At 38.1% G+C, this 13,533-nt stretch overlaps 1 protein-coding gene across 14 annotated transcripts in view; it reads left to right on the top strand.

The window, feature by feature from the left end:
- Positions 1-13,533, top strand: part of PCNT (pericentrin) — a 71,335-nt gene that overhangs the window by 44,968 nt on the left and 12,834 nt on the right. For 11 of the 14 annotated variants that reach the window (XR_001522816.1, XM_015634886.3, XM_015634884.3 and 8 more), the window contains 10 exons: positions 1,921-2,091; positions 2,897-3,049; positions 3,457-3,627; positions 3,889-4,998; positions 6,835-7,359; positions 8,030-8,126; positions 8,564-8,718; positions 11,526-11,714; positions 11,979-12,152; positions 12,717-12,912. Coding sequence is in view for 13 of the 14 variants with exons in the window: in XM_015634886.3 (XP_015490372.1) it covers positions 1,921-2,091; positions 2,897-3,049; positions 3,457-3,627; positions 3,889-4,998; positions 6,835-7,359; positions 8,030-8,126; positions 8,564-8,718; positions 11,526-11,714; positions 11,979-12,152; positions 12,717-12,912 (2,941 nt within the window). In the remaining variant the exon portion in view is untranslated. The remainder of the gene's footprint in view (positions 1-1,920; positions 2,092-2,896; positions 3,050-3,456; positions 3,628-3,888; positions 4,999-6,834; positions 7,360-8,029; positions 8,127-8,563; positions 8,719-11,525; positions 11,715-11,978; positions 12,153-12,716; positions 12,913-13,533) is intronic. The other 3 variants (XM_015634888.1, XM_015634887.1, XM_015634878.1) reach the window with 3 other exon arrangements.

Raw genomic sequence — 13,533 nt, 5'->3', positions numbered from 1 at the left:
TTTTTTTTTTTTTTTTTTTTCCCCAGAAACTAATTCATCCAATCTAAACAAGGTTGTACTATTTAATTTGCCACGTGAAAGCACTGTAATAGCTTGTCTTGAAGCAATTTTGTGCAGTAAATAAGGTCCAATGGAGCTCTAAGAACAATTACATGCCATGGCATTTTTCTGCAAAAGTACACTTGCTGTGAATGGTAATTGCAGAGTTTTATTGTCCCCCAAATTCCAACATATGAAAAATGCATGTATTGCAGGTGGTGGAGAAATAAGAAATAGGTCTGGAAATAGAATGTCTTGAATATAGAACAGTTTGTGGGGAATACTGTGTAAAGTCACAGCTAATAGGTTCATTTGGCCCTACTGATGTGCATGGAGCAGGTCTTTGTTCTCTCCTGCCCCAGTTCCTTCCAGTGGTTCAGGTTGTTGATGTGTAACATTGAAGCTCCTGGGTAGGGTTGTGTTGGAAGGATTGTTCGTCCTTTTGCTTGAGATCTAAGAAGTGGGGCTAATTTAGGGAGTCTGCTCTGCTGTGGATTTTGGGATTCATGGAAGAAGACACCACATTAGACTACATGTGAATGACCACCCAGAAAGTACATATATTATATTATATATTATATAAAGCCCTGATTTTTGCCTAGTTTGCCACTTGATTTTGCCAAGTTGCTGTCGCAACCTCAGGACATGGCAACTGGAGAACACCAGGAGGAACTGAACTCCTGTGTGCAGAGCTGAACTGACACTGCACATTTTGCTGTCCAGGAAAGGCAGGACAGCCCACTTCTGCAGTGGTCTGGATTGCACAGTGTTGCTGAAGGGTTTAGGTCAGTGATCACTGTGGTTTGGGTAATGTTTTTAGTTGATAAAAACCAAAAAAGGCTCTGCTGTTGCTTGGGGTTTGGTTTGATTTTGTGTGTCCTTTCCTGAGGCATTGCCAGAGGGGCTGGTTGATATCACAGGTTTCATGCAAGGGCAAGAAAAATTTCTGGTTTTCCCTTACCTTTTGATACTGTGGCACAACATTAATTTTGCAATTTATTTTTATTTTTTTAATTGCTACTACTTTCAGTTTAGAATCAGAAGATGGTAGCTATGTGCTCTGAGGCTTAAATCTCTTGAACTAGAGAAAAGATGGTTAAATTTATGTATGTTTTTACAAATCATACTGTGAGTCTAAAATAACCTATTAAAGATATGTGCATTAAACTATGGGCAGAGTAAATGTTGAACAGCAGAGGCAGTTACTGCCTTAGGCTTCTTATCAATTTCTTCTTTATATAATTCTTTACTGTATTAAGTACAGATATGTATGCTTATTGTTTGGACAGTTCCCAGGTGAACCTTTCCTCCTTGGACTGACTCAGCTCCTGAGAAGGACTGTGAGAGAAGGAGGATCAAAAACCAAGTTTTTAGAAATAAAATAAGCTATGATAGCTTAGCAGATCGCAGGTTGGACAAACTCAGTGCTGTTTTATCACGTTCTGACTGAACTTGATGTATTTGTGAGTAGGTTTTGATCTACCCAGAACTCTTCATTTCTTAAATTGTGTCCATCTATCAAATTTAGTTTGGCACATATATGGTATCATAATAAATTTGGAAATGGCTACAAGAACAAGATGTTATGTTCTTATACATATAAAATGCTGTGTAACTGAGAAAGTGTAACTTATCGCTGAATGCTAAATTTTCAGAAGTTGTTAAAATTGGATTACAAAAAATAAAGGGGTAAAAACCTATAATGAGCTAAAAACATTCAGTTGTTTTGAATTCCTATTTCTTTATAGCCTACTGGGATTATGTACTTCTTGTACTGGGTGTGTCAGGGTTGATGAAGTGTTTCAGCAGGACTGCTGTGGTTAAAGAGGTTTGTATATTGACAGCACTTAATTCTAACATGAAAAAAACCCCATTTTTCAGGATAAAGAGGCATTGCAACAGCAGCAGTACAATAACCTGATCCAGATCTCTGCCCTGCAGTCTAAACTGGATGAAGCGAGGCACCGAGTGCCAGTGGATGGCAGTTCTGCCCTGCTGCTGAAGGAGCAGCTACAGGCAGAGCAGGAAGCACTTCAGGTCAAGGACAGAGAGGTGAGAGCTTTGGGAGAGCTCTACAGACTTTGAGTTGCTTTGGCCTCAACCTTCCTATTCCTTGCTTTGTTCTTTGTGTCCATCTCCCTTCCTGCTGGAAACCATTTCGTGATGATTCACGTAACTTTTGAGAGTGGTCAGTATCAGTTGTAAACTGATTTTCCTTTCTTTCCAAAGTTGAAGTAGGTACATAAGTTTTTGTTTGCGAGTGAGAGATAATTCTTTGAAGACCAGAAAGGGCAATTACCCATAATGATGTCATTTAACCCGTTTTGAGAGAGTGTTTGTGGTGAGTTTTTATGTCAAGTTAAGAAGAAACAGAGAAATTACTCACAATATCTGGAACTCTTATTGACACATATAAATGCATACACAACCCCACTGTATGTTTATATTATTATCTCATTTCTGGCTTCTGGGAGGACAAGGATGGTGTTTATATTGACTGCTTGTCATTGTTGCACATCAAATGCTAATATGTCTCATCAAATGACATCAGTCAAGCCTTGGTCACTCACAATACAGATTAATGGATCTTTTGTGAACAGGTAGATTTCTTTAAAAAAGAAAACAGAAACCCACCTTTGCAGTACTTTAGTTTTGCAGGTGAGGAGCTGGAATACAAGCTTCTCACTCTTTTTATGTCTTTTATATGTTTTTCTAATGCAGGCTAATTAGAGTTTAAATCATTGAATTTGCTGAAGTAATTTCTTGTGATTAAATAATACAATAAATAAAGTTTTATCTTGGAGGACTTAATTGAAACAACTATGCTATCTATTTATTTTAATTTTTTTTTTTTTAGATTGCAAGCTTACTAGACCAGGTAGAACAATACAAAGATAACTTGAGCAAGAAAGATGAAGAGATATTGCAGCTGAAATTGCAATTAGAGATACAAAAAAACTTAAGCACTTCCAACATCATTGAGCTTCAGGCAGAGAATGCACACTTACAGGTAGGTTCCTCTAGCTTTAGTGCACCGTTTAAAATGTCAGAGACCTGCTTTCTTGATTGTTGAGGTCTTCATCTCATGATGTTGTAATCAGATATTTGGGTTGTTTCTCTTGCTATCAGCATGTTGCATTATCTTTATAAGACTAAACCCTCCCAGTATTCTAGATTCATGCTTGTAGCATTTTCTTCTGAAATCTGATTTGATTTAAATCAAAAGCTGAGGTTATTTTCTGGGTTGGGGTAGTCTAATATAGTAGTCCAAACCCAAAGAAACTGTAGTTGTGTTCCTGAGCTTTTCACCATTTTAGTAAAGAGGAGAATGTTTAAATAAAGCCTCTAGTTCTGCTCTGCTATTAAGTTGAGAAAGTATCAGTCCTTTCTAGTAAGGTTTTTGTGTTTTCTGGTCAGGAGGATCTAACAAAACTTGATGTGAAGCCAAGCAAGGACCTGGGAATCAGTGATTTCTCAGCTCTGTCATTACCACAAGCACTGCTTGAAGAAAAGAATCAAGAAATTGATCACTTGAATGAGCAGATGAAGAGACTTCAGCATGAACTGCAGAATGCTCTGGAGAATAAAGTAAGAGTGCTTACTATATGTTCATTGCTTGATTTTTAGGGGAATCAAGGTGTGCAGATTCTTATTGTAAATGAAATCTGCTTGATAATTCTCTCAGGAAAGTAGAGATTATTCTGAGAAATTACCAGCTGCAATGTATGGTTTTTCCTGCTGTTAAATGTGTGATTTAATGCCTGTGTGATTCAGAAGAGAAATATAAACTCTGTGTGCAATAATAATTGTCTACATAGAGTAGCATTCAGTCCTTATCCTTTTGCTTAGATTGCAGAAGACCAAAAGCCTGAAATTGAAGAACTGAGGTCACTGGTTGAGCACCTTCGCCTTGACCAGGAGAGGCTGCGTAAGGACAAGGATGAAGAGGTGGAGCAACTCCATGAAGTAATTGAGAAGCTTCATAAAGAGTTGGCACAATTTGGACCAGTATGTCATGAAGATAGTGACAACCAGGTTTATTTCTATGAAGTTCCATTGGAGAAGTCAGTGGAAAACCTTCAGAATGAGTTGAAGGGACTGGTAACTTGTCAAGGTGATGCTGATCCAAACAGAGGAAACGAATCAGTACTCTCCAAAGTGAGAGAACTTCAGGAGGAACTGGAGCTTGTCTCAGCTTCTAAAGAAGCTCTGCAGCAGCAACTGGAAAAAACGGAATTGCAGCTCAAAACAGAAGTGGAAATTTTGGAGAAAAAATGCCAACAGTTGCAAGAATCATCAGAGCAGTCTGTTGCAGAGCTCACCTCCCTAAGAATCCAGCACCAGGCACTTCAGGAAGAATACAGTGTTTCCCAAACTCGTTTGTCTCAGAAAGAGGCTGAGACAAAGATGATTACATCTCGAGTTCAAGAACTTGAAGATAAGGTGAGAGAAAGGGAAGCAGATATCCTAGAGAAAGAGATGCAAATTAAGACAATGGCAGATCAAAGAGAAGCTGATGTAACTGAGCTGCAATACTTAACAGAAAAGGCAGTAGAGCTCCAAACAGAGCTGGAAAAGAGAGGTGCAAGTCAGGCACAAGATGTTTACAGTCTTCAGTTAGAAGTTTCTAGACTGGATTTCCAGGTGCAAGGACTGAATCAGAAAGAAGTAGCCCATCTGAAAGAAATCAAGGAACTGCAAGGGAGCACTGCACAACTGAAAGGTGAAATCAAAGCCCATATGAAAGAGCTCGAAGCCTTACGATTGGAAAGAGCTGAAGTTCTTTCACAGTTGGAGTCTTCCAAGCTGGCAGAGCAAGTAGGTCATGAAGAGACAAAATTTCTCAATCCGTTGTGCCAGAGTAAAAGAAAAGATGCAGCCTTTAAAAATGGAATGCAGGAATTAGAAACAAATATTGATCAGTCATTTGGAGTATTGGCTTCCCCTACTGCTAAACTGGTACATTATTTGATTTTTAATAGTATTATTTGTTGTAGAGATTTTTTTTTAGAATAATCTATTTCTAGATTAATAGATTAAATACATTTTCCCCATTTTACTCTGTTTTGCCTGTGAAAGTATTTAGTAGGTGATATCCCTTCTTTCTTTCCATTTGTAAGCTCTTCCCAGCTCATTTTTTTTCCTCCTGATCTATTGAGGATGGAGAGTGAGAGGGTGGGCATCTGCAAGCTGAACAATGAGCTCACAGTGAGCTACCAAGACTGTTGCAATTCTTCATGGCTGTATTGGAAAACTACTAGAAATGACTAGAAAAGACATGACTTCATCATGTCTCCTTCTCTTTTCAGAAATTCTTTTTTACTGTAACTCCTTATAATTATTCTGAATCTTTTCTAGAACCATTTGCTCCAAGTAACCTAATCTCCTTAAATTCTTCTTAAATCACTCAATTTTAGAAAGCAGTAGGAACCAGGTGACCCTTTTTTCAGGGAGCTGTAGAAATCTGTCATACACCAAGTTACTGTCTTTAAAGGCTGGCTTACAGAGGTTGTAAGTGCTAGTTAAGAGGGCTTATATGAAGTATTTGAGTATACAGGAAAGGAGAAACATTCAGTGTCAGCTTATGTAGATTTTTCAAGGCCCTGCTTGGCAGTATGTTATAATAATCATCCAAGGTAGATGACTTATTTAAAGAAATGATAGGATAATTGTTATGTGAAATGACATGTTTATTTTTAAAGCAGAAATGGAGAGTGTAGCTATGCAAAACATGTGATCATTGCTGGTGTTTTTATTTGCCTGGAAGTTCAAGTTTGGAGCAGTGCCATCAGTGCCTGGGTGACACTATACATTCAGGGTCTGCCCCAGAAACCTCTCAGGAAAAGGAAATAGGTAGGAAAAGTGATAAATGACCCATGCAGATTGATGTACTTCAGACCATGGAATGTGTCTGTACAAGGCAGCAGACTTCCAGTCCAGTAGCTACTGGATCATGTTGTTTATGCAGGTATGGATTGTCAGATCCCTGTTTAAAAAACAGAAGTAATTTAGGATCCAGTAAAGAGAAAATTGATAACATTTTGAAGGATATCAGGGAATGCTAGCATGCTGGGGGCAGTTAAATGATGTAAAAATCACTTTTTAACCTCTGAAAGGTTTAAATTGATGTTTGTATGTCAGTATGTGTATTTCCATATTTAAGTGCTAAAAGTTTTTAAGTAGGCTGAGGAAAGAGAATTACCAAAATTGAAGAATATGTTGAATCAAAGTAAAGAAACACCATGTCTTCAGGCATTCATTACTATAGACTTTCACCATGGATCTAGCTCATCCTAGTACTAGAAAATGTATGATACAGTATTCTTAAAGGAGCAAAGAATCTCTCTTGCAGTTATGCTTGGGTTCCAAAGTGGAAACAATGTGAAAATCAGGAAATGTATTAAAATGAAAGCTGAAGGAGCAGAAAAATGAGTTAAGTCCTGGCAGCTAGTACTAGGCTTAAAACAGATGATTAAGTGGGATAATTAACACAAAAGGATTAAGATGATGGTCTAAAATGAGAGGGATAACAATTATTCACTGTATCTGACAACAGGTATGGAGGATGAAACAAAATTTCCATGTTGACAGGTTTAAAATAAACTAAAAAGGGCATTACTTAGACTCAGTCACAGAATCAGAGGTTAAAAGAGTAATTTTATCTTAAAATTACTTAGATAAAGTGATTGAAGGAAAAATCAATCAATTCTAAAAGGTCTTTAAGTGCATGTTTCTCAGTTAGTAAAATCATACTCAAATTCCATTAAACAATTAATATGTGTTATTTCATTATAGGAAAAAGATGAAGTTATGTTTGACTTGACAATTGACAACAAAAATCCAAAAATGCAGATTAAGCAATCACAAGAAAATATCTTGTGCCAGGAGTTGGACATGATCTGCAGCTCAGAAGGGGATCAAGATTTGAAAAAGCATTGCCAGCAAATGTTGGCAATTCATCAAACTCCTGATTCACCAAAACACAATTTGAACACAGACAAAGAGACTCCAAAAAATTTCCAGAATTTAATTGCAAGTATGTCTTCATGGGGCTCGCCCGAGATCATGAGAAAACAAGATATCAGCATGGAACTTCAGCCAGTGCTTCAGCTGACACCTTTCTCAGAAGCTGAAAACACAGATTTTCAAATTGTGCACACAAGGTCATCCCTGCAAGGAGATAATTCCATATCACTGGGATATTCTAACCTGGATGAAAATGGAAGTGGGGATGCAGCAGTGGGAGCAGGTAGAAAATCCCCAGCTTTCTCTGAAAGTACCTATTCTGTTGATGATGATGAAGATATGGTGAAGTTTCTGGTAAGTGATATTTCATGTCTGATTTAATTCTTATTAAACAAGACTCCTCAGCCCTGTCCCCCTGGGATCATTGAGGGGCCACGGGCTCCAAATAGTAGAAACCTACACAGTGCTGGGAGTAGGTCCAGTGAAGTTCTGGATATACAATTATTAGTTCCTCTCTTACTGTGATAATAACTGATAAATTTGTGATAACACTTAATGTGTCAGTAGTTGAGCTAAACCTGTAAAACCTTTGCTACCACAGTACTCGGTGCACTGTAACAGCTCCCCACTTCAACAATCTGAGGAGGCTCTTTCAAAACTAAAGAATTGAGGCTTTTCCTTTTAATGGTAATATTTTATATATTGTCTGTGTTCTGTAATTTCACTGGAAGATAAAGTCTGTACTTAAGAAAATTTATCTTTGGCTGTATATTTTTTTTGCCTTGCTTTGATGGGTAGTTCAATATAAATATATGTATTTTAAGACTATTAAAAGAAGAAAAAGTTGAGATGGAATGGCTTCCAGAGAGCACCAAGGTTGCATTAATCATGGTATTTGCCATCTCTAGCACTTGGATCAAGTAGGCATTTGCTAAAATTCACACTATTAAAAAAGTTGTCATAAATGCAGAAACCAACAGCTACATTCAGAAAACCAAAGTAACATGAAAAATTTATTCTCAAGCAGATGAGAGAAGCTGATAATCTGACTTTAACCCCTTCTGATATACAAGATGATGAAAGATCAAGAGCATCTGTGATGAGCGATGGGTGTGGCAGCAGTAAGTTGAACTTTGTAGATTATTTTTATCTTCAGTATTGAAACATGTTTTAATATGTTTCTCCCATTTTCTTTTACTTGGGTAAAAGTGGGTCTTTTATTGGAAAGTTATGCCTTGGGCTGGTGGTTTTTTATTTAGAAACATACATATATATGTATATTGTGCCTGCTTTTACCTTTTCATGTACATACAGGACAGAGGCAGGGGGTTTAAGTGAGTCTTGACTTAACTCCAACACTTTTCTCTGGTTCTAAAGGCAACTTAATGATTTTTAACTTGTTTAAGTTAGTTAAGATCTCAACCAACCAACTCAATGTGACCCTGCATTCATATGAGCAGAAGAAATCATGGTTATTTTTCAAGTGGTGGTTCTAGTTTCAAGTTCTTTCCATATTTATAACACTTTGTGGGGATGGGGGGGTTGTTTCTTCCTTCAGATACCAGCTCAAATTTGGCAGCTAATCTAAAGCAGGAGCTACAAAGATCAGATCACCTAGATGCCAATGTCATGGCTTATCTGAGATACCGGGAGATGATTCCAGATATTATGGAATCAATGAAAGAAAAGGAAATACTTTCACCAGAGATGAAGGTAATGTATGATTAATATGAGCATACCAGCAAATTAAAACTGGACAAAACAAAATGGTAATCTCAAGTAGCTGCTACATTTACACTGAAAACTGTTCTGTAATGGTTTAAACTTCGAGTTGATTATGATTCATGTCTCTGCATCTCTTGTGACAATATTATTGACATTTGCTTGTACTTGCTAGAATTGAACTAGTTTTTTTAGGACAACATTGGTGCTGTTTCAGAACGTGGGGATACAAGGACTGATTATTCTGCTTTTGCCTTGGAGGCTTCAGAGAAGCTTGTTTCAGAGGTAACCATAGCTGACTGACATCATGCTCCTCTGCCTGTTCTTGTCATCCTGATGTGATGAAGAGCTGTGGAAACACCATTGCAAGGTGTGCAGGGATAGGTCAGAGCCAGGTCAAGCAGCATGAGGAATAAATAGAAGACTGAGCAGGGAGTGCTCACTCTAGTCAGTAAGGAAGGTTGAAGTATATGCCTAGAACTCTTTGGTTTGCTGAGCAAGCTCTCCATTTCAAAAATTCCAGCCACAGAAAGGGAGAGATTCTTATCTATAAGAGAATACAGAAGGTTACAGTGAGTTCTCAAGTAATAAGAAGCTAGAAGAAATACCCTTCCTAGAAAGTGAATCCTGTCTCCTGGTGTGCTTAGCAGGTTCCTTCAGCTAGCTCAGCACAGTGGAGGAAGACTTGTGCAAGGGGAAGGTAAGCCTGAATTCAAACTCACTCAAGCTAACTGGCACAGGTACCACACAAGATGGAGACTGGGCCTTTATCACTACTCAAGTGAAGGAAGCTCTCTCCCCCATCTCTCTGCCCTTGAGAGACATGATGCTCTAGGGTTGGAGACAGAAGGACACATGCAATAACTGATGTGATCCAGGAAATGCCAAACGTGCAAAGCTGATGAAATCATCTGCCAGCATTAGAACCAGTGCTACCAGAAAAGTACATCAGGTGTTAGTAATTGGAGATTCCTTACTGAGAGGCACTGAAGCATCCTCTTGCCATCAAGATACTTTCTCTAGAGAAGTCTGTTGCTTACCAGCAGCTTGTATTTGTGCTATCATTGAGCTTGCCAAATTGACTGAGCCCTACAGATTGTCACCTATGTAGGGTCTAACAGCACTGTAACAGGACAGTTCAAAGGTTTGGGACCATGGGTGATAGCCTCTATCCTCCCAGTCAGAGGAAGGGGACCAGGATAGAGGTGAATCCCGAGCTGTGCAGCTGGTGCAGTACTCAAGGTTTTCATTTTTATTATCATGGATTTACCTTTGAGAAGCCAGAAATGTTGGGAGCTCATGGAATTCACCCAACCAAGTAGGACAAGAGTGTCTCCACCAGTAAGCTTGCCAAACCTATAAGGGAATCTTTAAATTGGATGAGGAAGGGACTGGAGGAATGAAGTATCTCCTATTGTAAGAGAAGATAAGATTCAAGACCACCAGAGGAACCTGGACATAGTAAATTCCATGGGACCCCAAGATGTGGATCCCAGGGTTCTGAGGAAATGTTGCAGTTGCAATTGCCAAGCTGCTCTCCATAATTTTTGACAAGTCAGAGCAGTCAGATGAAGTCCCTAGTGGCTGGAGAAAAGGGAAACATAGCATCCATTTTTGAAAAGCTCAGTAATGAGCATCCTGGAAACTACTGATCTTTCAGCCTCACCTCACTGCCTAGTAAGATCATGATATGGATTTGGCAAAAGTACAAAACTTCTTGTGATGAGATGCTGGCACACTGAGGTTGTGGACCCCCATTCAATCCATTCAAAATGAGATTGGAGGGGGCTTTGCACAACCTGAAATAATAGAAGATGTTCCCTCTGCCTGTCACAGCAGAGTTGGACTAAATATGGTCTTGAAAGGTCTCTTCCAACTGACAACCATTCTGTGTCTAAAAAATTCTGTGTCAGAGACTTCATGGCAGAGGTGAATTTTATTTTACCTTAAGAAACAGATTTTATTTTGTTGTTGGTTTTGGTTGTTTTGTTTTTGTTTCTTTTGTGGAGCATGAATCTAGACTTTACTGGCTGTAAGATCTGGGTGCACATTCCAGTACTGAATGTTTAGTTTGAACACTTTACTGTGTTTTTAATGTTAATGTTTACTAAAGGTTTTCATTGATTATTGAAGTAATCACTATTTTGATTCCAGTGACAGAAAAGCAATTCATGTTTGTTCCAAAGTTATTTTTAAAAAAGTGCAAGGAAAGAATATCAAGAGTTAAATACAAGTACTCTGTGTTGTTGAAGTGCGTAGCAGTGAGGAACAGCTCCATATGGAGGCTGCTGATGAGATGTGTTTAAGAAAGGGATTTAAATCCCCAGTGACCTTCCTTGAAAGGAGGCCCAGAAACATCTGTGCATGATGTAATAGTATGTGAACGGGAAATTTATTTAAAATATATTATTTGGCCTGACAATGTCAGAGGAAACAATTTCCACTCTGTAAATTATTAAAGCTGGTTATTTTAGGAGTTGATATTTGTACATAATTTGCTAAATTAAGCTAAGGTTGTGTAAATACATAACTCAATTTTCTGGCATCACTGGGGTTTAGTAACACAGCTTCAGACTTGATAGAATTTAATTTATTCCCAGTAAAGTTAGCTAAATGGTTCAGAAGCAAAGGTCAAGTACAGCCTTTTGTCATAAATAATAATTTCTGCTTAATTGCATCTTAGTGTGTTGATATAGACACCTTACTTTTGTTGTCTAGTACTATCCCATCCTACTCTTACACTGCCAGGATGCTGATGCCTGTTTCCTGATATTATCTTTTTTTTTTCATATTCTCAGACTGTGCTGAAAATGGTGTATGAGGAGAGCCGCAAAATATTGGCTTTGTCAGAGCATCCCTTTCGTTTGAGGGAGCTGAAGAATGTCCCTCAGAGTTTGGAGGGCTGGCAGAAGGAGGGGTTATCCCTGCTGGATGCTATCCAGTCACTGAAGGATTACCTCAGCAAGGTGGCAGATAGAGGAGACAAGGTGTGGCTATAAAATAGTCTTTAAGCAAGGGAATCAGCTTGTGTGTGTGTATATATATATATAAATGTATATTATATATATAATATATTATGAGGCTTATACTATGAGGCTTGTGTGTGTGTATGTATATATTTAAGGAATAAGGGATAGTACTCTTTTAACACTTCTAAAAGTGGTTAAATTAACAGATATGCTCTTATGGTATGAAGGATGCTGGGTTAGAGGTTGAGAGAGATGCCATTTAAAAAAATTCTATTTTAACAGGAAACATCAGGTGTTGGTGCTGACTGGAGAGGAGAACTTCTGCAAGCAGTACAGAGTGTGTTTGAGAAGGAGAGAAATGTGTTGCAAATTGACTTGAGGTCTCACTTCTCCAATCCTGCATCTGGTGACGCAAGTTCATTAGGGGAAAAGCTGGAGTATATAATGAAACAACAAGTATGAAAAGCTCTTAAAGTGTGCTGTTTATAAATCACTTTTTTATTCTGTTATTTTTAATTTTTTTGTTCAGTTTTATTTCTTCTGTTGTTAAATCTTGTGTATTAATGCAGATGGTGTGGGATCAGTGGCTTTTAGAGTTTCTGTTGTGGTAGCATTTTTCTTGACCTTTGTACATGGTGTTACAAAGCTTATTGGTTATTTTAACTGGCACCAAGAAAATGATAGTGAATAGGAAATACTTGAATTCTTTCTCTCCTTCCCATTTGTCTGGAACTTCACAGAGCACTCTTGCAAAGGGTATATATTGAACTAACTCTGAATCTGGGGGCTTTTTGCCAATAATATTTAGTTTTTAGGTTGTAATTGTTACATATAAACTCTACAAGGCAAGTGAAGTGAGCTTTTTCTTTTTTACATAATGTTAAGAGTTTGCATTAATGTGAAGCATGAACTTAGTAATTTGAGTGCTTCTGTACAAAACTTGTACTGTAAGAGTTTCCTTTAGTATTTATTAGATATGGAAATAGCCTTGCAGTTGGAATAGGCCTTGGTTTGTTTCAGGAGGAGCAGAGGCAGATGGTTGTGGAGCACCTCTTCTCCTCAGACCAGAATAGCCTGCTCTCAGAAATCCAGGACCTCCGAGCCCAGCTCCGCATGACACATCTCCAGAACCAGGAGAAGCTCCAGCAGCTGCAGGAAACCCTTACCAAGGCTGAAGATCATGGGAACAAACAGGAACACCAGCTTCGGAGGAAAGGTAATTCTTACTGTCTTTGTCAGTTCTTTGTCTTCTACATCAGTTCCTTATTGCCTCAAAGGAAGAAGGCAAAAGAAGGTGTCTTGCAAAGAAGCAGGTGTTGTACAATTCCTCAGTTTTACTGAATGCACTCAGGTTTCCTGTGATGTTAGCAGCTCTTTCTCATATCAGTAGTTAAGACAAATCTATGAAAAGCAAGGAGAAACTGTAAAATAACCCAAAGCAATAGAACTGAAATAGTGTATACATGGAGAAAACCCAGCAAGGACAGTAAAACCCCTGTTTGCAGAGAATTGTTTATCTATATGTTTACTAGTATAAAATGACAGAATCATTTAGGTTGGGTAAGACCTTTAACACTGTGGAGTCCCACCATAAACAGTGCCAAGCCCACTGCTAAACTATGCTCCTGATGAAATAAGCAAGCCTTGGTTTTCACAGCAAATTCCCTTTATGTAATAAAGAAACAAGTACAGGTGAAAAATTGGTCAAAAATAAACATGTCTCTTCAAAGCAAAACACTGACTTTTCCTTATTTTTGTTTTTCCTTATTTTTGTTTTTCCTTATTTTTGTTTTTCCTTATTTTTGTTTTTCCTTATTTTTGTTTTTCCTTATTTTTG

Source organism: Parus major, chromosome 7 (assembly GCF_001522545.3).
Source record: "Parus major isolate Abel chromosome 7, Parus_major1.1, whole genome shotgun sequence".
Lineage (NCBI taxonomy): Eukaryota > Metazoa > Chordata > Aves > Passeriformes > Paridae > Parus > Parus major.
Note: the sequence above shows the minus strand (reverse complement) of the source record. Positions and strands in the feature narration are given on the sequence as shown.